The sequence below is a fragment of the Salmo trutta genome, chromosome 15, assembly GCF_901001165.1.
Source record: "Salmo trutta chromosome 15, fSalTru1.1, whole genome shotgun sequence".
Classification (NCBI taxonomy): Eukaryota; Metazoa; Chordata; class Actinopteri; order Salmoniformes; family Salmonidae; genus Salmo; species Salmo trutta.
Window position 1 is genome coordinate 63769092 of NC_042971.1, and position 26385 is coordinate 63795476.

General features: G+C 44.1%; 1 protein-coding gene across 4 annotated transcripts in view; it reads right to left on the reverse strand.

Moving 5' to 3' along the window:
* LOC115149539 (FSD1-like protein) overlaps window positions 1-26385 on the reverse strand; it is an 82987-nt gene that overhangs the window by 2366 nt on the left and 54236 nt on the right. For 2 of the 4 annotated variants that reach the window (XM_029692483.1, XM_029692486.1), the window contains 3 exons: window positions 17797-17891; window positions 15259-15510; window positions 7731-7819 (listed from right to left, as the gene is read on the reverse strand). In XM_029692483.1, coding sequence (XP_029548343.1) covers window positions 7731-7819; window positions 15259-15510; window positions 17797-17891 — 436 coding nt within the window. Of the gene's footprint in view, window positions 1-7730; window positions 7820-15258; window positions 15511-17796; window positions 17895-26385 lie in introns of all 4 variants that reach the window. The other 2 variants (XM_029692482.1, XM_029692485.1) reach the window with 1 other exon arrangement.

A 26385-nucleotide genomic window follows, 5' to 3' on the forward strand; every position in this document is an offset into this window, starting at 1 on the left:
AGGCTGGGGGCATAGTAACTAAAGGCTGGGGGCCATAGTAACTAAAGGCTGGGGGCATAGTAACTAAAGGCTGGGGGCATAGTAACTAAAGGCTGGGGGCATAGTAACTAAAGGCTGGGGGCATAGTAACTAAAGGCTGGGGGCCCATAGTAACTAAAGGCTGGGGGCATAGTAACTAAAGGCTGGGGGCATAGTAACTAAAGGCTGGGGGCATAGTAACTAAAGGCTGGGGGCCCATAGTAACTAAAGGCTGGGGGCATAGTAACTAAAGGCTGGGGGCCATAGTAACTAAAGGCTGGGGCCATAGTAACTAAAGGCTGGGGGCATAGTAACTAAAGGCTGTCTCTCCATGCCTCTTGGTCCTAGACTTTGGGATAGTTAAGAGGCCAGAAGACCTGAGGGACCTACTGGGGACATAACTTAAAATCAAGTCTGACATGTATTGAGGTGCACAATCGTGGATTGATTTATAAACCAATAGAAGAATCTTACAATTATTTCTAAAACTCACAGGCAGCCAGTGCAGAGACCTTAAAACCGGTGTAATGTGTTCTCTCCATCTGGTCTTGGTCAGTACCCATGCTGCAGCATTCTGTATGTTTTGCAGTAGACTAATGTCTTTCTTGCGTAGACCAGACAGGAGAGCATTAGAGTAGTCAAGCCTGCTTGTAATAAAAGCATGGATGAGTCTCTCTGTATCAGCCTGAGAGAGAAACGGCCGCACCGTGGCAATGTTCCTCAGGTGGTCAAAAGCTATTTTGGTGTCATATCTTTATTGCCTGTGAATTAAAATGTGCGGCCAGATTCTTTCTCTGTGCTTTGGCTCCAACAATAAGTACCTCAGTCTTGTCTTGAACAATGAGCTGTTCGCAGGTATTTTAGCCTGGGGTGATTAGAGGAGATCCAAGACCTCCTGGGGGTGATTAGAGGAGATCCAAGACCTCCTGGGGTGATTAGAGGAGATCCAAGGCCTCCTGGGGTGATTAAAGGAGATCCAAGACCTCATTAAGATCCAAGACCTCATGGGGTGATTAGAGGAGATCCAAGACCTCCTGGGGTGATTAGAGGGGATCCAAGGCCTCCTGGGGTGATTAGATGAGATCCAAGGCCTCCTGGGGTGATTAGAGGGGATCCAAGGCCTCCTGGGGTGATTAGAGGAGATCCAAGGCCTCCTGGGGTGATTAGAGGAGATCCGAGGCCTCCTGGGGTGATTAGAGGAGATCCGAGGCCTCCTGGGGGTGATTAGAGGGGATCTGAGGCCTCCTGGGGGTGATTAGAGGGGATCCAAGGCCTCCTGGGGGTGATTAGAGGGGATCCAAGGCCTCCTGGGGTGATTAGAGGAGATCCAAGACCTCATGGGGTAATTAGAGGAGATCCAAGGCCTCCTGGGGTGATTAGAGGAGACCCAAGGCCTCCTGGGGTGATTAGAGGAGATCCAAGACCTCCTGGGGTGATTAGAGAAGATCCAAGACCTCCTGGGGTGATTAGAGAAGATCCAAGACCTCCTGGGGTGATTAGAGAAGATCCAATACCTCCTGGGGTGATTAGAGGAGATCCAAGACCTCCTGGGGTGATTAGAGGAGACCAAAGACCTCCTGGGGTGATTAGAGGAGATCCAAGGCCTCCTGGGGTGATTAGAGGGGATTACAGGCCAACTTGTTTTTGACACAGACAGATTGTCACTAGACTTGTCAGTTGATTCCCTGAAGTTGTTGAACTACACTATATACCATGTTTAGCTGGATTTTCTGGGCTCAGAAGTATACCATTCATTTCCTTTCTGCAATGTTCATTCATTAAGTTTCTGTGTTACAAATAGGTCATGAAACAAACGTTGATACACAGGACTCTAGTGGGTAACAATTAAATGTGAATACATAAACATAACACATTTATTACACATCTATAAGCATTTCATGAGTTATAAACAGGTGACAACGGCATTATTAAAAAGGTTAATTCAAAATATGCATAGTGTATCCACAGCGCATTCATGTCATGCAAGGACTAAATATTTATCCTAATAGATGCATCATTACCAAGACAGCGTAGTGTCATCATTATGGCTGTTGTCAAAATGTGTGCTTCTGTTACACCAGTGTTAGTGAATATGCCAAAAGGCCAAATCACGTGCTATATATGATGCTCATATATAGCCTGCACCAGCCCCATTTCCCCCACCGGTCGGTACAGGCCTGTGACTTACAGTACCAGTCAACAGTTTGGAGACACCTACTCATTTCAGGGTTTTTCCTTTACTTTTACTATTTTCTATATTGTAGCAAAATTGTGAAGACATCAAAACTATGAAATAACACATATGGTATCATGTAGTAACCAAAAAAAAGTGTTAAAATAAATCAAAATAAATGTTGTATTTGAGATTTTTCAAAGTAGCCACCCTCTTGCCTTGATGACAGTTTTGAACACTCTTGGCATTCGCTCAACCAGCTTGATGAGGAATGCTTTTCCAACAGTCTTGAGGGAATTCCCACATATGCTGAGCACTTGTTGGCTGCTTTTCCTTCACTCTGCGGTTCAATTCATCCCAAACCATCTCAATTATTTCATAGTTTTAATGTCTTCACTATTGTTCTACAATGTAGAAAATAATAATAAAAAATAAAAAAAACTTGAATGAGTAGGTGTGTCCAAACTGTTGACTGGTACTGTGTGTGTATAGTACCAGTCATTAAAGATGAAAAACAGGTCGCTAGGTTTAGGCAAGGCCATAAGCAAATAGGTAAACTGGGATAGGACTAAAGAGTTAATCAGGGTAAACTGGGATAGGACTAAAGAGTTAATCAGGGTAAACTGGGATAGGACTAAAGAGTTAATCAGGGTAAACTGGGATAGGACTAAAGAGTTAATCAGGGTGAACTGGGATAGGACTAAAGAGTTAATCAGGGTGAACTGGGATAGGACTAAAGAGTTCTCTAACTTATTCTGAGTCTCTATAGTACAGTTTATATTACTATCTTACTGTACTGACAATTTCCTTTGTTAATATGGACTCTTTTGATCTAAATTGCTTTTGTTTTATAGATGAGTACTGAATTGCATGGCCTCTAAAAGCACATTTAAAAGTGTTCCATTCAATAAGGGGATCTGCTGTACCTATGTTATGTCTGAAAAAGTCAGTTATAAATTCTTCTGTCCTAGTTCTAAACAATTTATTATCTAGTAGGCTTTGATTAAATTTCCAATATCCTCGCCCACGTAGAAATTCTGTAAGAGGAATGGATATACCGATTATTCAATGGTCCGACCGCATTCTGTCCCCTATCAACACTTTTTAAACTTTTGGTGCCAGAGAGAATGGCATAAGAAAGTAGTCAAGACGACTAGCTTGACTGAGCCTCCGCCATGTATATCTCACTAGGTCAGGGTATTTAAGAATCACTTCCGGGTGACACCCCAGACTTCTTCTGGTTTCTTAGTAGATATTTTTATTATTTTTTAAATGTACAAAATGTACACTTTCAGTCATGAAATAGTGAACAAAAAGGTTAACTAAATGTTTAATTCGGGGTTTTTTTAATAATTTTTTTGAGAAGCGAGAGGTCACCAGGAAGTGCCATTTCATTGACCTCTAACACACTCCTCCGGGTGCTGTGCCATTTCATTGACCTCTAACACACTCCTCCGGGTGCTGTGCAATCAAAATCAAATGAACATTGTGATGTTTCTGTCTCTTAATTTGTCCTGTTGTTAATGGTTCGTAATATGCAAAAGTACAATGTAAGGTCTTAAATAGTGAGATAGATACCACTGTTAACTAAATGTTTAAAGGGGTCTTATGATTATTTTGCAACATTTATTGACCGAGTTGGAAAACGTGTTGACAGAGTACCACAGTATGAGTCATAATACCCATAACACTTAGCAGTTAAACAGGGAAATGGTACCAATGCCTTTTCCCACCATTCATTTTCCTCCATAGGGGATTTTAGAAACCCTTTAAATAAAGGACTGTGTTTTGTGTAGTGTTACCCTAGGCGTGACGTTTTGATAACCGTGTAAATCGCTCTCGGACAAGGTGACTTTTATCAATATATTCGCCTGCATTTACCCCCAACAAATGAAATGCTAATTAGCTGCTAATGTGGCTATCATAAAATAACTACAAATACCATGATGATCTGGATGAGACTGCTGAATCGAGACAAAGGTACGAATCTTTGGATTAACTATCTAATGTTAGCTAAATAAAGTAATGAATAAATTGGCTGTTAGCAAAGGTGCCAGCTAGAGATGACGTGCAGGAGCATGCTGGGATTTGTAGTCTTGCATGATGTCTACTTTGATGCTAAGTAGCATTTTTGAATCTCAGAGTAAATAGAGCTGAATATATTGATAAGTCAACCATGTAAATCTCTCTCCGACAAGGTATCAATACATCACACCAGGGAGAGAGATTTACATGGTTATCAATACATCACACCAGGGAGAGAGATTTACATGGTTATCAATACATCACACCAGGGAGAGATTTACATGGTTATCAATACATCACACCTAGTAGAGATTTACATGATTATCAATACATCACACCAGGGAGAGATTTACATGGTTATCAATACATCACACCTGGGAGAGAGATTTACATGGTTATCAATACATCACACCAGGGAGAGATTTACATGGTTATCAATACATCACACCAGGTAGAGATTTACATGGTTATCAATACATCACACCTGGTAGAGATTTACATGGTTATCAATACATCACACCTGGTAGAGATTTACATGGTTATCAATACATCACACCTGGTAGAGATTTACATGGTTATCAATACATCACACCAGGGAGAGAGATTTACATGGCTATCAATACATCACACCTGGTAGAGATTTACATGGTTATCAATACATCACACCTGGGAGAGATTTACATGGTTATCAATACATCACACCTGGTAGAGATTTACATGGTTATCAATACATCACACCAGGGAGAGATTTACATGGTTATCAATACATCACACCTGGGTAAGCCTAGACGAAACACAGCCTTTAGTGTTTCTACAAATCCCCTAAGGGAAAAACGGTTGGAAGCATTTCCCTGTTTGACCGCTAGGTTTTATGGGTATTATGATACCTCCGCTGTGGGGCTCTATAGCCAGCGGCTTAGCTAGCTGCTAGCTAGCTACATTAGTGAAAAGGGGGGAAATGCTAGCTAGTTTTACCACCCTGTGTTAGTATGTTTTACTCACTAAAATAGTTATTGCAGCTATTCTGAAATGAATAATTCAAATTTGAATATATTGAATATGAATTTTTGTTAAATCTATTCAAGAAGTCAACATGTCAATAGTCTGTTGACCATCTTGGGTCCAATAGATTTATGTGCTACATCTGGAAAAACAAAATCTAAATGTTTCCTTTCATATTCTGTGTTCGTGTTATTTTTGGTAAGTGAAGCATGTTTATAAATGCTTTATATATATAAAAAATGGGGAAAATAGAAAATGACAGCACATTGACTGCATACGTTGGCTGGTGTTATAGTTCAGTGGTAAACTGCACAGTTAATTACCATGGAGTGTGCTTAGCTATAAAACACTTTATGAATGGAAAAATAGATTAGACTCTACATTGACTGCATAGAATTTATACATAGATCTTTCATATGTGCGTTATAGACCAGTATGAACAACTTAACTGTGATATGGAGGAGGGCTGTAAATTAGTTATGAGATGAACCCCGACTACACGATTTGATCCGTAAAATTGACCCGGAGGATTCAACCCTGTGGGGATCTTCATTCACCATTGACCTCTGCGAGAAGAAGACGAGGACCTGTACCGAACGGTAAGGGAAATGAGGCTGATACAGGCTATATATAAGCATCATTTCAAAACGTGGTTTGGCTTTATGGCATATATATATATTTTTTTTATTTTACCTTTATTTAACTAGGCAAGTCAGTTAACAAATTCTTATTTTCAATGATGGCCTACTGGGGAACAGTGGGTTAACTGCCTTGTTCAGGGGCAGAATGACAGATTTTTACCTTGTCAGCTCGGGGATTCGATCCAGCAACCTTTCGGTTACTAGTCCAACACTCTAACCACTAGTCTACCTGCCTCCTCTACACTCTAACCACTAGGCTACCTGCCTCCTCTACACTCTAACCACTAGGCTACCTGCCTCCTCTACACTCTAACCACTAGGCTACCTGCCATCCCTACACTCTAACCACTAGGCTACCTGCCTCCTCTACACTCTAACCACTAGGCTACCTGCCTCCTCTACACTCTAACCACTAGGCTACCTGCCTCCTCTACACTCTAACCACTAGGCTACCTGCCCCCTCTACACTCTAACCACTAGGCTACCTGCCTCCTCTACACTCTAACCACTAGGCTACCTGCCTCCTCTACACTCTAACCACTAGGCTACCTGCCGCCTCTACACTCTAACCACTAGGCTACCTGCCTCCTCTACACTCTAACCACTAGGCTACCTGCCTCCTCTACACTCTAACCACTAGGCTACCTGCCTCCTCTACACTCTAACCACTAGGCTACCTGCCATCCCTACACTCTAACCACTAGGCTACCTGCCATCCCTACACTCTAACCACTAGGCTACCTGCCTCCTCTACACTCTAACCACTAGGCTACCTGCCTCCTCTACACTCTAACCACTAGGCTACCTGCCGCCTCTACACTCTAACCACTAGGCTACCTGCCTCCTCTACACTCTAACCACTAGGCTACCTGCCTCCTCTACACTCTAACCACTAGGCTACCTGCCACCTCTACACTCTAACCACTAGGCTACCTGCCTCCTCTACACTCTAACCACTAGGCTACCTGCCTCCTCTACACTCTAACCACTAGGCTACCTGCCTCCTCTACACTCTAACCACTAGGCTACCTGCCCCCCCTACACTCTAACCACTAGGCTACCTGCCATCCCTACACTCTAACCACTAGGCTACCTGCCTCCTCTACACTCTAACCACTAGGCTACCTGCCTCCTCTACACTCTAACCACTAGGCTACCTGCCGCCTCTACACTCTAACCACTAGGCTACCTGCCTCCTCTACACTCTAACCACTAGGCTACCTGCCATCCCTACACTCTAACCACTAGGCTACCTGCCTCCTCTACACTCTAACCACTAGGCTACCTGCCTCCTCTACACTCTAACCACTAGGCTACCTGCCATCCCTACACTCTAACCACTAGGCTACCTGCCATCCCTACACTCTAACCACTAGGCTACCTGCCTCCTCTACACTCTAACCACTAGGCTACCTGCCCCCTCTACACTCTAACCACTAGGCTACCTGCCTCCTCTACACTCTAACCACTAGGCTACCTGCCTCCTCTACACTCTAACCACTAGGCTACCTGCCTCCTCTACGCTCTAACCACTAGACTACCTGCCTCCTCTACGCTCTAACCACTAGGCTACCTGCCGCCCGTAATTCACCAACACTGGTAATGACAGAAGCACACTTTTGAGAACAGCCAGAATGATGACACTACTATGGCATTGTAATAACACATCTTTAAAAGATACCTAAATACGAGCGCGTTACAGAGCATGACATAAATGCACTAATAATGCTGTTGGGACCTGTTATAACACGTTCGTGACATAACTCGTTACCTACGTCTTGATGACAGGACAGGTTCTCTGGTAGAATATACAGTTATGATGGGAGTGTCAGTTAGACAAGTGTATCGGCCATGATACCGACAGGACTTACCATGAAGGCTGGTACTACAGGTTGGCTAAACTTAGCCTTGAACGTGTGGATCAACTGCTTGGTTTCAGCGTTGTAGAAGGACAGTTGTCCTGAGGAAGAGAAAACTGTATTTAGACCAAAACAAACTACTGTATCCACTTCACTTGTTCAAGCACAGACAACATCCCAAATGGTAGCCTGTTCCCGACATAGTGCACTACCGCTATGGGCTCTGGTCAAAAGTATTGTATAGGGAATAGGCCACCTGGTTAAAAGTAGTGCACTATATAGGGAGAAAGCTAACTATTGTACCACTTTACAAGCACAGAGAGCATGATTAAAAAAGTAATCTGATCTTCTGGGAAGAAGAAAAGCCTTGTTTGTAGTCGTCTAGTCTACAGTCATTTCCTGGGGGAAGGAGGCCCAGTTTGTAGTCATCTAGTCTACAGTCATTTCCTGGGGGAAGGAGATGGCTGAAATCCAATATGGCGGTATCCGATGGCCTATGCATGTGTCATGTGTCACAGTCACCCAGGGGATATAGTATCCCCTTTCTGGACTGTAAAACAAAACAACAACCTGTAAATCTAACGATGGTGGACCACCTTGTACCTCAGTTGGTGAAACTGGAAACAACTTACAGTACGGGTTGATATAACGGGATCCACCGGGCTTTACGAGGGTTTAAGGACATGAGCAGAGATTAAAAAAAAAGTATATGGTGCAAACTTAAGGTTTTATTTACAAGTGCAGATAGTGAAAGTGAAGATACGGTTGAGTCCAAAAATAACTTTCTGGTATTGCATTTGACAAAAGACAAAAATGTCAAGTTAACAAACAATCGCACAAAGTAGGATCCAAACGGAACCAAAAGTAGGAACCAAACGGAACTAAACGTAGGAACCAAACGGAACTAAACGTAGGAACCAAACAGAACTAAACGTAGGAACCAAACGGAACTAAAAGTAGGAACCAAACGGAACCAAAAGTAGGAACCAAACGGCTACCAATTGCAGAACACCTGTAAAGCCCACACCAGGCCTAGAATGGTCACACAACTGAGAACGAATTTCAGAACTTCATAACACGTTACCTTCAAAGCAGTCCTCTACTATGACAAAGAATGGGTATATATACCCAGAGTAACCTGGCTATGGGTATATATATATATATATACCCAGAGTAACCTGGCTATGGGTATATATATATACCCAGAGTAACCTGGCTATGGGTATATATATATATACACCCAGAGTAACCTGGTTATGGGTATATATATATATATATATACCCAGAGTAACCTGGTTATGGGTATATATATATATATATACCCAGAGTAACCTGGTTATGGGTATATATATATCCAGAGTAACCTGGCTATGGGTATATATATATACCCAGAGTAACCTGGCTATGGGTATATATATATATATATACCCAGAGTAACCTGGTTATGGGTATATATATATATACCCAGAGAAACCTGGTTATGGGTATATATATATCCAGAGTAACCTGGCTATGGGTATATATATACCCAGAGTAACCTGGCTATGGGTATATATATATATACCCAGAGTAACCTGGCTATGGGTATATATATATATACCCAGAGTAACCTGGTTATGGGTATATATATATATATATATACCCAGAGTAACCTGGTTATGGGTATATATATATATACCCAGAGTAACCTGGTTATGGGTATATATATATACCCAGAGTAACCTGGCTATGGGTATATATATATACCCAGAGTAACCTGGCTATGGGTATATATATATACCCAGAGAAACCTGGCTATGGGTATATATATATACCCAGAGTAACCTGGCTATGGGTATATATATATATATATACCCAGAGTAACCTGGCTATGGGTATATATATATATATACCCAGAGTAACCTGGTTATGGGTATATATATATCCAGAGTAACCTGGCTATGGGTATATATATATACCCAGAGTAACCTGGCTATGGGTATATATATATACCCAGAGTAACCTGGCTATGGGTATATATATATATACCCAGAGTAACCTGGCTATGGGTATATATATATATATATACACCCAGAGTAACCTGGTTATGGGTATATATATATCCAGAGTAACCTGGCTATGGGTATATATATATATACCCAGAGTAACCTGGCTATGGGTATATATATATATATACCCAGAGAAACCTGGCTATGGGTATATATATATATATACCCAGAGTAACCTGGCTATGGGTATATATATATATACCCAGAGTAACCTGGCTATGGGTATATATATATATACACCCAGAGTAACCTGGCTATGGGTATATATATATATATACACCCAGAGTAACCTGGCTATGGGTATATATATATATACACCCAGAGTAACCTGGCTATGGGTATATATATATATATATATATATATATATATATATACACACAGAGTAACCTGGCTATGGGTATATATATATACCCAGAGTAACCTGGCTATGGGTATATATATATATACACCCAGAGTAACCTGGCTATGGGTATATATATATATATATATATACCCAGAGTAACCTGGCTATGGGTATATATATATATATACCCAGAGTAACCTGGCTATGGGTATATATATATATATATATACCCAGAGTAACCTGGCTATGGGTATATATATATACCCAGAGTAACCTGGCTATGGGTATATATATATACCCAGAGTAACCTGGCTATGGGTATATATATATACCCAGAGTAACCTGGCTATGGGTATATATATATATATATATATATATATATACCCAGAGTAACCTGGCTATGGGTATAAATATATATATATACACCCAGAGTAACCTGGCTATGGGTATATATATACCCAGAGTAACCTGGCTATGGGTATATATATATACCCAGAGTAGCCTGGCTATGGGTATATATATATCCAGATTAACTTGGCTATGGGTATATATATATACCCAGAGTAACCTGGCTATGGGTATATATATACCCAGAGTAGCCTGGCTATGGGTATATATATATCCAGAGTAACCTGGCTATGGGTATATATATATACCCAGAGTAACCTGGCTATGGGTATATATATATACCCAGAGTAACCTGGCTATGGGTATATATATACCCAGAGTAACCTGGCTATGGGTATATATATATACCCAGAGTAACCTGGCTATGGGTATATATATACCCAGAGTAACCTGGCTATGGGTATATATATACCCAGAGTAACCTGGCTATGGGTATATATATATACCCAGAGTAACCTGACTCACCCAATTTAGGAGAAACCGTACCAATGAGCACTTTCAACAGGCACATCAACTGATCATCGTTTTAAACAATGTAAAGAAATCAAATGGACAGACGTCGACACAATAAACATACACCACAACTGCTACAGTTACTGGCTAAGCAATACAATTAATAGTTACAGATATATAATAATTTCAAATCTGAGCGAGAACTAACCAATGCAATGACAAATTGCATGATATGCAGGGAGGCTCTAGAAAAACTGTACGCCCATAAAGATTGGTAGAGTTCATTTTGCATGGCCCGGTGCCCCGGGTGTGTGGAGTTCTCACCTCTATGGGACCGGCGGGACGAATTCGTCCCACCTACGTAACAGCCAGTGTAATCCTGTGGCGCGATTTTTAAAACGTTTGAAATGCTATTACTTCAATTTCTCAAACATATGGCTATTTTACAGCTATTTAAAGACTCTCGTTAATCTAACCACACTGTCCGATTTCAAAAAGGCTTTACAACGAAAGCAAAACATTAGATTATGTCAGGAGAGTACCCAGCCAGAAATAATCAGACACCCATTTTTTAAGCTAGCATATAATGTCACAAAAACCCAAACCACAGCTAAATGCAGCACTAACCTTTTATGATCTTCATCAGATGACACACCTAGGACATTATGTTATACAATACATGCATGTCTGTTCAATCAAGTTCATATTTATATCAAAAAACAGCTTTTTACATTAGCATGTGACGTTCAGAAAAAGCATACCCCCGCAAACTTCCGGGGAATTTACTAACAATTTGCTAAATTACTCACGATAAACGTTCACAAAAAGCATAACAATTATTTTAAGAATTATAGATACATTACTCCTCTATGCACTCGATATGTCCGATTTTAAAATAGCTTTTCGGATGAAGCACATTTTGCAATATTCTAAGTACATAGCCCAGTCATCACGGGCTAGCTATTTAGACACCCGGCAAGTTTAGCCTTCACCAAAATCACATTTCCTATAAGAAAAATGGTCTTACCTTTCCTGTTCTTCGTCAGAATGCACTCCCAGGACTTCTACTTCAATAACAAATGTAGGTTTGGTCCCAAATAATCCATCGTTATATCCAAACAGCGGCGTTTTGTTCGTGCGTTCTAGACACTATCAGAATGCTAAATCACGGTCGTGCGCATGGCGCAGAACGTGACAAAAAAAATTCTAAATATTCCATTACCGTACTTCGAAGCATGTCAACCGCTGTTTAAAATCAATTTTTATGCAATTTATCTCGTAGAAAAGCGATAATATTCTGACCGGGAATCTGCAATTAGCTAAACAGCCGAAGGAAAATACTCCACGGGGTCGAATTGCGCACGCGCCTAATTCTATTGTCCTCTGATGGGACACTTGGAAAAGGAGATAATGTGTTTCAGCCTGAGGCTGCCTCGTCATCGTTCAGGTTTTTCCCGGGTTCTGAGAGCCTATTGGAGCCCTAGGAATTGTCACGTTACAGCTAAGATCCTGACTCTTCAATAAACAGAAGCAAGAACAACAACACCTTGTCAGACAGGGTACTTCCTGCATGAAACCTCAGGTTTTTGCCTGCCATAGGAGTTCTGTTATAATCACAGACACCATTCAAACAGTTTTAGAAACTTTAGGGTGTTTTCTATCCAAACCTGAACAATAATATGCATATTCTAGCTTCTGAGTTGGTGTAGGAGGCAGTTAAAAATGGGCACATATTTTTTCCAAAATTCTCAATGCTGCCCCCTAGCCCGTAGAGGTTAAGCACCAATGGAATGGTCTAAATTGAGAATTCCATCCACCCGGGAAACCGGGCCATGCAAAATGAACTCTACCAATATCTATAAATCTCCGACGGGCCGCGCCCCTCTTTTCGTGGTTCTGGTTCGGGAACTGAAACAGCCACAAATACACATTTCAACAACATTCTGGATATCGTGGGTCCAAACATTGAATAGGTACCACATCCTCCGAGGTGAAACATTAATTTAAAAGATTAGAAATCGACTTAAAGAAGAACTGTGTACATACCAGAGTTAGGGGGAGGGGGAAATACTGTGTACATACCAGAGTTAGGGGGAGGGGGAAACACTGTGTACATACCAGAGTTAGGGGGGGGAAACACTGTGTACATACCAGAGTTAGGGGGGGGGGAAACACTGTGTACATACCAGAGTTAGGGGGGAGAACACTGTGTACATACCAGAGTTAGGGGGGGGAAACACTGTGTACATACCAGAGTTAGGGGGGGAAACACTGTGTACATACCAGAGTTAGGGGGGGGGAAACACTGTGTACATACCAGAGTTAGGGGGGGGAAACACTGTGCACATACCAGAGTTAGGGGGGGAAACACTGTACATACCAGAGTTAGGGGGGGGGAAACACTGTGTACATACCAGAGTTAGGGGGGGGGGAAACACTGTGTACATACCAGAGTTAGGGGGGGGGGGGAACACTGTGTACATACCAGAGTTAGGGGGGGGGGAGAACACTGGGTACATACCAGAGTTGGGGGGGGGGAACACTGTGTACATACCAGAGTTAGGGGGGGGAACACTGTGTACATACCAGAGTTAGGGGGGGAACACTGTGTACATACCAGAGTTAGGGGGGGAACACTGTGTACATACCAGAGTTAGGGGGGGGGAACACTGTGTACGTACCAGAGTTAGGGGGGGAAACACTGTGTACATACCAGAGTTAGGGGGGGGAGAACACTGTGTACATACCAGAGTTAGGGGGGGGGAACACTGTGTACATACCAGAGTTAGGGGGGGGGAACACTGTGTACATACCAGAGTTAGGGGGGGGAGAACACTGTGTACATACCAGAGTTAGGGGGGGAAACACTGTGTACATACTAGAGTTAGGGGGGGAAACACTGTGTACATACCAGAGTTAGGGGGGGAGAACACTGTGTACATACCAGAGTTAGGGGGGGGGGGACACTGTGTACATACCAGAGTTAGGGGGGGAAACACTGTGTACATACCAGAGTTAGGGGGGGGGGAAACACTGTATATACCAGAGTTAGGGGGGGAGAACACTGTGTACATACCAGAGTTAGGGGGGGGGAAACACTGTACATACCAGAGTTAGGGGGGGAGAACACTGTGTACATACCAGAGTTAGGGGGGAGAACACTGTGTACATACCAGAGTTAGGGGGGGAGAACACTGTGTACATACCAGAGTTATGGGGGGGGGGGGGAACACTGTACATACCAGAGTTAGGGGGGGAGAACACTGTGTACATACCAGAGTTAGGGGGGGAGAACACTGTGTACATACCAGAGTTAGGGGGGGAGAACACTGTGTACATACCAGAGTTAGGGGGGGAGAACACTGTGTACATACCAGAGTTAGGGGGGGGAGAACACTGTGTACATACCAGAGTTAGGGGGGGAGAACACTGTGTACATACCAGAGTTAGGGGGGGAAACACTGTGTACATACCAGAGTTAGGGGGGGGGGAAACACTGTGTACATACCAGAGTTAGGGGGGGAGAACACTGTGTACATACCAGAGTTAGGGGGGGGAACACTGTGTACATACCAGAGTTAGGGGGGGAAACACTGTGTACATACCAGAGTTAGGGGGGAAACAAACTACTCATCCCATACTGCATTGAGGTCTGTGTCGTCCAGTCACAGAGCAGATGCAAGTCACGTGATCTGTTGGCGAACACCGTATGCCTCTAAATAGCTGCTGTATCATCCAATCATGGCGCAGATGCAAGTCATGTGATCTGCTATCGGGTGCCGTCATGGTGCGCTGGAGGATCATGTGACTTGTATCTGCTCTGTGATTGGACGATACAGACCACAAGACTCTCGTCATATCATCATGGCCACCTAATCATCCCCAGCTTCCAATTGGCTCATCCATCCCCCCCCCTCCTCCTCCTCCTCCCCCCTGTAACTATTCCCCAGGTCGTTGCTGTAAATGAGAATGTGTTCTCAGTCAACTGACCTGGTAGAATAAAACCAACCCCCCTGAGTCCAGGTCACATGAGACTCTGATGCAGTCAGGTACAGTGACGTCCACGAAACTACTGCTAAACTATATACCTTTTATACTCACCTCTGGACCTCCAAGCCAGTTCCACTGCGTGTTGCCATTGCTCCCCTCTAATCAGGGACTGATTTACACCTGGTACACCATGTGGGTGCAATTAATTATAAGGTAGAACAGAAAAAAAAAGCAGAAGGCCCGGACCTCGTAGTGTTAAGTGTCGAATAACCCCTATACTATACTGTATAAACCCACCTGAGTCCAGGTCACAGAAGACTCCGATGCGATCAGGTACGGCGCCGTCCAGGTTCTTGGCCTTGTTGTTGTGCTTGGCAGCGAAGGAAGCCTGCAGCCAGTTGTTGATGTGGATACACCAGGTAGTGTTGGTCTTACCCAGCTGGTCAAACTTTCCCAGGTTCCTGTAGGAGATCCCAACACTATAGGACTTACAGTCTTTAAGGGCTTTCACCTCCCAGTAGTGTTGACCACAGTCCATACTGGTATCACCTGGGGGTGGGAGATTATATTATCAATATATTATATTACATTACACTACATGACCAACAGTATGTGGACAGCTGCTCGTCGAACATCTCATTCCATAATCATGGGCATTAATATGGAGTTGGTCCCCCCCTTTGCTGCTATAACAGCCTCCTCTCTTCTGGGAAGGCTTTCCACTAGATGTTGGAACATTGCTGCAGGGAATTGCTTCCATTCAGCCACAGCAGTATTAGTGAGGTTGGGCACTGATGTTGGGTGATTAGGCCTGTCTTGTAGTTGGAGTTTCAATTCATTCCAAAGGTGTTCAATGGGGTTGAGGTCAGGGCTCTGTGCAGGCCAGTCAAGTTCTTCCACATCAATCTCGACAAACCATTTCTGAATGGACCTAGCTTGGTGAACGGGGGCATTGTCATGCTGAAACAGAAAAGGGCCTTCCCCAAACTGTTGCCACAAAGTTGGAAGCTCAAAATAGTCTAGAATGTCATTGTATGATGTAGCATTAAGATTTTCCTTCACTGGAACTAAGGGGCCTAGCCGGAACCATGATAAACAGCCCCAGACTATTATTCCTCCTCCACCAACCTTTACAGTTGGCAGTATGTATTTGGTAGCGTTCTCCTGGCATCTGCCAAACCCAGATTCGTCCAGATGGTGACGCATGAGTCATTACTCCAGAGAACACATTTCCACTGCTCCAGAGTCCAATTGCAGTGAGCTTTACACCCCACTTCAGCCGACGCTTGGTGATCTTAGGCTTGTGTGCGGCTGCTCGGCCATGGAAACTCATTTCATGAAGTTCCAGACGAACAGTTCTTGTGCTGACGTTGCTTCCAGAGGCAGTTTGGAACGCGGTAGTGACTGTTGAATCCGAGGACAGACGATTCTTATGCGCTATGCACCTTAGCACTTGGTGGTTCTGTGAGCTTGTGTGGACTACCACTTTGCGGCTGAGCCGTTGTTGCTCCAGACGTTTCCACTTCACAATAACAGCCCTTACTAGTTGACCGTGGGAGCTCTAGCAGGGCAGAAATTTGATGAACTGACTTGTTGGAAAGGTGGCATCCTATGACTGTGCCACGTTGAAAGTCACTGTGCTCTTTAGTCAGGTCATTCTACTGCCAATGTTTATGTATGGAGATTGCATGGCTGTGTGCTCAATTTTATACACCTGTCAGCAACAGGTGTGGCTGAAATAGCCAAATCCACTCATTTGAAGGGGTGTCCATATACTTTTGTAAATATAGTATGTATCATTATTATATTATACCAGTAGTGTTGACCACAGTCCATACTTGTATCACCTAGGACTGGATATTATATGATTAAATAATTAGCTGATTATAAAAATGTTTCTCTTCAGTTAGTGTGCCAATAAATCAACAGATGTTAAGACAAATGTGCTCTGAGTTTCACGTCTTATCCGCTCATTGCTCAACAGCGCCCCCCAAAATATCTTACTACGTTAATATAAAATCAGGGATCATCAAACTAGATTCAGCCGTGGGACAATTTATTAATTGAGCAGATGGTCAGGGGGCCGGAACATAATTACAAATCATTTGGAGACTGCTGATAAAAAAAAAATGTAAATAAGAAAACTTTGAAACCCCAAATAAAATCACCCTTGGGTCAAATTCACGACTAATGACTACGTGGGTAGAGACTTCTGTGTTTGGGTGTGTCTCAAGACACCCAATTACACAATGGGCTGGCTTCTCAGACACAGATTATACCTAATCCTGTACTTATTGAACATGCTGTTTAAATCGGTGTCTGGGTAAGCAGCCCTATTGGCCTAGCTACCAGACATCCATCATATGACTTGGTTGTGTTTACCCAGTCATAGATATGGATCAGTTTCTGAATACATGGCACATGAAATACATGGAAGGTTGGTAGTGTTTACCTAGCACAGTGATGTGGTAATGTTGTGTTTACCTAGCTAGCATGGTGTGTGTGTGTGTGTGTGTGTGACTGGGACAGAGGGAAGAGTGTGTTTACCTACCTAGCATGGTGTGTGTGTGTGTGTGTGTCTGGGACAGAGTGAAGAGTGTTTACCTACCTAGCATGGTGTGTGTGTGTGTGTGTGTCTGGGACAGAGTGAAGAGTGTTTACCTACCTAGCATGGTGTGTGTGTGTGTGTGTGTGTGTCTGGGACAGAGTGAAGAGTGTTTACCTACCTAGCATGGTGTGTGTGTGTGTGTGTGTCTGGGACAGAGTGAAGAGTGTTTACCTACCTAGCACGGTGTGTGTGTGTGTGTGTGTGTGTGTGTGTGTGTGTTTACCTACCTAGCACGGTGTAGGACTCTCCAGTGAACCGGTCTCTGCCTCCTCTGATAGCAGGTGATCGTGTCGCTGACGTTCTCTTGGGAGACGGAGTTCCACTTCTACAACGGAGAGGAAGAACAACAATAAAACACACCGACATTGGACTGAGGTGATCAGCTGCTCATAATAACATCTGGAACAGAGACAATGGAATGGCATCAAACACAGGGAGCTGCAGGGTAGCCAAGTGGTTGGAGCGTCGGGCCAGTAACCAAAAGGTTGCTGGATCGAATCCCCCGAGCTGACAAGGTAAAAATCTATCGTTCTGCCCCTGAACAAGGCAGTTAACCCACTGTTCCCCGGTAGGCCGTCATTGTAAATAAGAATTTGTTCTTAACTGACTTGACTAGTTAAATAATGGTTAAAAAAAAAAGATACCATTCCACTGATTCCACTCCAGCCATTACCACGAGCCCATCCTCCCAAAATGAAGGTGTCACCAACCTCCTGTGATTACAGACAAGACTACAGAGCAGAGTGAAAAACGGATGCTGTGTAGAAGCCCATCTTCTGTCAGCGAGATATTCAGCTCCAAGCACCAATCTAGCTGACAGAAGATTGGTACACTAGAAAGATAAAACAAACATCTCTTGCCTGATTGACAAAAGTATGATACAGATGAAGCGGGTATTTGAACACTCTTCAAAACAAACTCAAGCGTAGTGGTGTTAGACACAAGCAAAACAAAAGGGTGATAGACAAAATGAGAGGAGAAACAAAACAATTAAAATGAGTTATTGTGTTTGATGTGATCTCAACGTAAGGGACTATTTAAAAAAAGGTTGAAATTGAGGGATGGAAGGATACTGTTAGGAACAGTGCTGTGACGAGGCTGACCGGAATACATCCTCTACAGCAGCGGTCACCAAGCTGTCAATCAAAATCGACTGGTTGATCTCCAAGGCATCCCCTAGTCGATCGGCAAACATTTGTGTAAAAAACGCAACGATAAAGCCTTGTGTTCCTATGTTGTTATTCACTCATCTCGGGCTGTTGACGGTAGATGCACCAGATCCAGCTGTCCTGCGCCGCCGGGTAGATCAACTGTTGCCATTTTGAACCATTTCATGTGTCTGAAAGGTACAAACTCTTCCTTCCCGGTGGACCCAGAGAGCAAATCAAGTGTACTATAGGTCTACCGCTAGCCAATCAGATGGCTCAGATGACCGTGTCTTCAGTAATGTAGCAGCATAAGAGAATGCTACAGTGGATACTGTGAGATGTAAAACGTTTAAAACCACGACTAGAGAGACTGTCAACGAATACAGCAAAGAGCTGCTGTGAGATGTAAAACGTTTAAACCCAAGACTAGAGAGACTGTCAACGAATACAGCAAAGAGCTGCTGTGAGATGTAAAACGTTTAAAACCACGACTAGAGAGACACTGTCAACGAATACAGCAAAGAGATGCTGTGAGATGTAAAACGTTTAAAACCACGACTAGAGAGACACTGTCAACGAATACAGCAAAGAGCTGCTGTTTTTATGAGTGACTTCATGTTTAAGTTATTATTCAGTACGGTCAACACTTTGTAGTCAACACTTTGTAGTCAGCATTTTGATAAGCCATAAAATGTGTGTTCACCCTACTTCCACTATCAGCACTGCAGCAGTAATGAACCAGTAGGAAAGTGTCTCTATAGGCTTTTGTTGTTGTTATTATTAGCGACTTGGGTCTTTTTTTTAGTATCGAGGAATATTTCACTTTCTCTGTTCATAGGAGAAACAACGTGAATTTGTCCATGAGGCAGAAATAATGTGGTGTGACTCGAGTTTCACCATCAGCTGGAAGACGGTGTCCCTTTCTGGTCAGTGTCAGTGGAGGAAAGGGAGAGAGGAGGGACTTTGAGAGGCGGACCCTCACTGCGTTTAAAAGAGGGATGCAAAAACCTTCATACCAGTCGGCAAGAAAGAGGCTGACGGCAAAAAGCAAGCCAGCACGACGGTACGAGTTGCTATGGTGATTTCAGCAAACAAACAGTCCAAATCAACATCCAGTAGTAAACAACGCCACGGCAGACGGAAAAAGTTGAAATATTTGAACTCCGGTGGCAAGTTCAGTCTACCGTGGCGGCTGACGGCATTCACCGCCAGCCGACGGGATCCACCTCCATCCTCGACGGGATCCACCGCCAGCCTCGACGGGATCCACCGCCAGCCTCGACGGGATCCACCGCCAGCCTCGACGGGATCCACCGCCAGCCTCGACGGCATCCACCGCCAGCCTCGACGGCATCCACCGCCAGCCTCGACGGCATCCACCGCCAGCCTCGACGGCATCCACCGCCAGCCTCGACGGGATCCACCGCCAGCCTCGACGGGATCCACCGCCAGCCTCGACGGCATCCACCGCCAGCCTCGACGGCATCCACCGCCAGCCTCGACGGCATCCACCGCCAGCCTCGACGGCATCCACCGCCAGCCTCGACGGCAGCCACCGCCAGCCTCGACGGCATTCACCGCCAGCCTCGACGGGATCCACCGCCAGTCTCGACGGCATTCACCGTCGTGCTCTCATTGAAAACAATGACATCTGGTTTGCCGTCTATCTCGTACCATCTAAAACGTGGTCTGTCTGCTGAGACTGATCATCAGATGCAGGCACCATCAGTCCAGTAAAATACAAATAAAAAGCACATTATTTAAAATGTATGCTCACTCAGCTGTTCTTTACAAGTAATACAACAACGGATCTATCACCCGGTGTGATCATATATCCTACCTCAAATGTTGAAATATATATATTTTTTAAATGGTCAGAATAACAATGCATTGGCAGGGCAATTCAAGCAAAGACAATATGCAGTGATAATGTATTGGGCATATAGCTTACGTCATATAAAAAATACATTGAGAGGTAGATCTTCCATTTTAATACCTGCTACTATTTAACATATTAACACAGGCCTTCCTGATCTATAGAAGCCTGGCTGATCTATAGAAGCCTGGCTGATCTATAGAAGCCTGGCTGATCTATAGAAGCCTGGCTGATCTATAGGGGCCTGGCTGATCTATAGGGGCCTGGCTGATCTATAGGGGCCTGGCTGATCTATAGGGGCCTGGCTGATCTATAGGGGCCTGGCTGATCTATAGAAGCCTGGCTGTTCTATAGAAGCCTGGCTGATCTACGGGGCCTGGCAGTGTGTAACTTTGCTGCAACCAAATTGCTCTTCTTCCATTCTATTGTGGCTGGTTGTCCAGAGGGATTCCTAGGATCTCTGGTGTATTCAGTCAGCGCTTGGAGGATGTCAGCTGTGGATGCATGCATGGCCCATCTGCTGTCCAGCTCTTATGTTCAGGGGACTGGAGACAACAACTGGAACATGACTGATGGCCTCAGTCAATAGGCAGACAGGGAATGACAAGGGCTTAGCCAATAGGCAGACAGGGAATGACAAATACTGTCAGAGTGTTGGAATGTGTCCCGGTCTGTCCCAAAATAAAATCAAATGGTGCAGTCTGGTTTGCTTAATATAAGGAATTTGATGTATCACATTTACTTTGTACTTTTACTTAAATATGACAATTGAGTACTTAAGTACATTTAAAACAAGATAGTTTTAGACTTATTTTTTACTCGATTACTTTCACTTGAGTCATTTTTCTTTAAAAAGGCATCTTTACATTGACTCTAGTACGACAATTGAGTACTTTTCCCACCACTGATTAATACCAAGATAAAGATATTTCTCCATTTCTATTTTAGGTTGACGATTATTAGATATTTTTTGTAACCGAGTGTTTATTTACCCATTAAAAACCTTTATTTAATGGTTATATAACCACCCACTAGCCATCCAATCCTTGCTTCCTCTGTCCTTGTTTCCTCCGTCCTTGTTTCCTCCATTCCTCGCCTCTCTTTCAAAGCACATCAGAGGAACAGGCCTGAGGGGAGGAACCTTCAATGCTCTCCCTCAATATGCTGTGATGTGGAGGTGAGGAATTCAATGCTCTCCCTCAATATGCTGTGATGTGGAGGGGAGGAATTCAATGCCCTCCCTCAATGTGCTGTGATAGGGAGGGGAGGAATTCAATGCCCTCCCTCAATGTGCTGTGATAGGGAGGGGAGGAATTCAATGCCCTCCCTCAATGTGCTGTGATGTGGAGGGGAGGAATTCAATGCCCTCCCTCAATGTGCTGTGATAGGGAGGGGAGGAATTCAATGCCCTCCCTCAATGTGCTGTGATAGGGAGGGGAGGAATTCAATGCCCTCCCTCAATGTGCTGTGATGTGGAGGTGAGGAAAGAAGTAAACAAGGACATTTACAGCTAGTAACATTTTAAAGACAGTTCCCGAGTGAGCGAGAAGCCGTGATACCCAGGCCTTGTCCAGACATAACCCCTAGCCCGAGAGTGATTGATGGGTAATGACATGGCGAGAGCTCCACCTTACCCTCGGATAGGCTTGGTGGAATTTTGACCGTATTGCTTACATCTGTCCAACAAGTGTCAAGGGGGTTAGGGAGTCTAGGGGTTGTGTCTGGACTGGGCATCACAGCTACTCCCTCACTCTCTCAAAGCACATTGGGGCAAAGGTTTGAAGGTTCCTCCCCCCAGGCCTGTTCCTCTGATGTGCTTTGAAAGAGAGGCGAGGAATGGAGGAAACAAGGACGGAGGAAACAAGGACGGAGGAAACGAGGATTGGATGGCTAGTGGGTGGTTGGGTAAATTTAATATAACCATTAAGAAGGCATGATGATACAAAGTCTGTATGTTTTTAATGTGTCACTCTGTCATCTACATTTCTTTCTTTATAATATATATATATATTATATTTATTAGTTATACTATTTTGATATTGATTACCGTACTGTTGGGTAGAGCATGCAAGTTAAGGATTTCACTGTACTTGTGCATGTGACTATAAAACTTGAAATACCAACGGGGTTCAAATAGACTCCAGGGTTAATTACGTGTCAATACTGCCATCTAGTAGAATTTAATAGGCTACTATACACACACACACAATTCAAGTTCATTAAATTAGCCTTTTTCTGAAACGTTGATATCCATGAAAGCATTGTCAATACTGATGAGTTTTAGGTCTGCATAAAACTATTGGACATTACAACAATAATGGTGTGTACTGTGGCACAAGAAATATGTGTGAGGAGTCAGTAAGGACTGACAGGGTGTGAGGAGTCAGTAAGGACTGACAGGGTGTGAGGAGTCAGTAAGGACTGACAGGGTGTGAGGAGTCAGTAAGGACTGACAGGGTGTGTCCAATCAGTGGACCCCTCCTCAGTGTTTAGCCAATCAGTGGACCCCTCCTCAGTGTTTAGCCAATCAGTGGACCCCTCCTCAGTGTTTAGCCAATCAGTGGACCCCTCCTCAGTGTTTAGCCAATCAGTGGACCCCTCCTCAGTGTTTAGCCAATCAGTGGACCCCTCCTCAGTGTTTAGCCAATCAGTGGACCCCTCCTCAGTGTTTAGCCAATCAGTGGACCCCTCAGTGTTTATCAGCGATGAAATAGCAGCTGCAGCTCCTGAATACATGGACAAGGGGGACCTGAACACTAATACTAGATCAGCAATGCTACACTGAGATGGTTTCAATACAGACCTAGATCGCCCCTACATGTTAGGGGAGAGGAGAGTACTGCAGGGCTGAGAGTCAGTACGTGGCAGACAGAGGAGAGTACTGCAGGGCTGAGAGTCAGTACGTGGCAGACAGAGGAGAGGAGAGGAGAGTACTGCAGGGCTGTGAGTCAGTATGTGGCAGACAGAGGAGAGGAGAGTACTGCAGGGCTGTGAGTCAGTATGTGGCAGACAGAGGAGAGGAGAGGAGAGTACTGCAGGGCTGTGAGTCAGTATGTGGCAGACAGAGGAGAGGAGAGGAGAGTACTGCAGGGCTGTGAGTCAGTATGTGGCAGACAGAGGAGAGGAGAGTACTGCAGGGCTGAGAGTCAGTATGTGGCAGACAGAGGAGAGGAGAGTACTGCAGGGCTGTGAGTCAGTACGTGGCAGACAGAGGAGAGGAGAGTACTGCAGGGCTGTGAGTCAGTACATGGCAGACAGAGGAGAGTACTGCAGGGCTGTGAGTCAGTACGTGGCAGACAGAGGAGAGGAGAGTACTGCAGGGCTGTGAGTCAGTATGTGGCAGACAGAGGAGAGGAGAGTACTGCAGGGCTGTGAGTCAGTACGTGGCAGACAGAGGAGAGGAGAGTACTGCAGGGCTGTGAGTCAGTACATGGCAGAAAGAGGAGAGGAGAGTACTGCAGGGCTGTGAGTCAGTATGTGGCAGACAGAGGAGAGGAGAGTACTGCAGGGCTGAGAGTCAGTACGTGGCAGACAGAGGAGAGGAGAGGAGAGTACTGCAGGGCTGTGAGTCAGTATGTGGCAGACAGAGGAGAGGAGAGTACTGCAGGGCTGTGAGTCAGTATGTGGCAGACAGAGGAGAGGAGAGTACTGCAGGGCTGTGAGTCAGTACGTGGCAGACAGAGGAGAGTACTGCAGGGCTGTGAGTCAGGACGTGGCAGACAGAGGAGAGGAGAGTACTGTAGGGCTGTGAGTCAGTACGTGGCAGACAGAGGAGAGGAGAGTACTGCAGGGCTGTGAGTCAGTACATGGCAGACAGAGGAGAGGAGAGTACTGCAGGGCTGTGAGTCAGTACGTGGCAGACAGAGGAGAGGAGAGTACTGCAGGGCTGTGAGTCAGTACATGGCAGACAGAGGAGAGGAGAGGATAGTACTGCAGGGCTACGAGTCAGTACATGGCAGACAGAGGAGAGGAGAGTACTGCAGGGAAGTGAGTCAGTAAGTGGCAGACAGAGGAGAGTACTGCAGGGCTGAGAGTCAGTACATGGCAGACAGAGGAGAGGAGAGTACTGCAGGGAAGTGAGTCAGTAAGTGGCAGACAGAGGAGAGGAGAGTACTGCAGGGCTGAGAGTCAGTACGTGGCAGACAGAGGAGAGGAGAGTACTGCAGGGCTGAGAGTCAGTACATGGCAGACAGAGGAGAGGAGAGTACTGCAGGGCTGTGAGTCAGTATGTGGCAGACAGAGGAGAGGAGAGGAGAGTACTGCAGGGTTGTGAGTCAGTATGTGGCAGACAGAGGAGAGGAGAGTACTGCAGGGCTGAGAGTCAGTATGTGGCAGACAGAGGAGAGGAGAGTACTGCAGGGGTGTGAGTGGCGGACTGGCCTGTCATTTGAAAGTCTCTGTAGCCTCAAGCCTTTGGCTCGTAATCTGAATCTCTCACCCTGCTTCTCTACCTCTTCATTGTGACTCTGTTGAATTATGTAAATTCTCTGAAACCCTCCACTCTTCTCCTTTCCATGCCCTCAACAGACAGAACAGCAATACCAGCAGAGCTACAGTATTAGTCGAGGATGCTCAGATTACCAATGAATAACTAACTAGTGAAGCTAAACAGTTAGAGTAACATCAGTTCATTAATAGGTCAATAAACACAATCATTGCTGTGACCATCTTATCATCTTAAACAGAAATGGAGAAATATCGCTTTATCTTGACATTAATAAATATTAATAGAATGCATTTAGAAAGGTGAACTCTTATTTTGAAGGGACAGGAAGTATAGGTTGTGCATTTGCCCAATGACAGGCATTACACATTTAACCACACCCACATGTGAAAACTGAAATATCAAGTTATTTTTTTGTTTATATGCAACAAAAAAAACGAACTAAGAAAATAACAAACACTTTTCTGTTTTTTGTTTTTAGAGAAAGAAAAAAAAAGGAGCTGTTTTCACGTTCCTGATTTGTACGTTTTAACTTGGAAAACAATTAGCCAAAAAAGTACATGGACCTCATTGTGATTTCGGGAACATGATATGATGGAATGAATGACCGGACAAATATGGACATTACAGTTTCTATACTTATTACAGTAGAGTGAATTGTTACTCACCAAAACCATTTGTTGCAAGCATAAGAGAAATTAGTAAAAACAAAAATAAATTCGGTGATACTAAATTGTACATTAATTCTGTAACAGAGATGGGTCGCCTAGGGATAAAAGTTAATGTTATTTATTTTGTTATAATTTCTTTAAAAGGACAAAGGGAAAAAAGGAATATAGCTTGAGGTTTTCAGAAAGAGAAACAGTTAAGAAAGATGCCATCTACAGATGGAGAGTCTTTCAATGGTTCAGGACAGAATAACAACACATTATATTCTTTGTTTGTGGGAGGCCCGGCAAACCAAAATCGAATTTCCCCAATTCATTCCATTTGACCTAAATTAAGAGTTTATAAAAAGCAACCATTTCCATCTGTAGATGTCTCCTTAAGTCAGTCACACAAAGAAACCACACATATTCTCAATATCAAGTCATTTCAGGAGGTTTCTCTCAGAAGAGCAACGTTGCTGAAAAGGTTTGTAGCCTAAACTGTTCACACAAAAACCCGAAAGGGGACTTGATGCGCAGAACAGCCTATATGAAAGCGATTGTCGGAGCGTACAAACATGAACACAGGCGGTCTCTACCTAATATGGCCACTGGTTACACGGTAGCCTAACCCTACATTCAGCTAGCCTAATGCTACATTCAGCTAGCCTAATGCTACATTCAGCTAGCCTAATGCTACA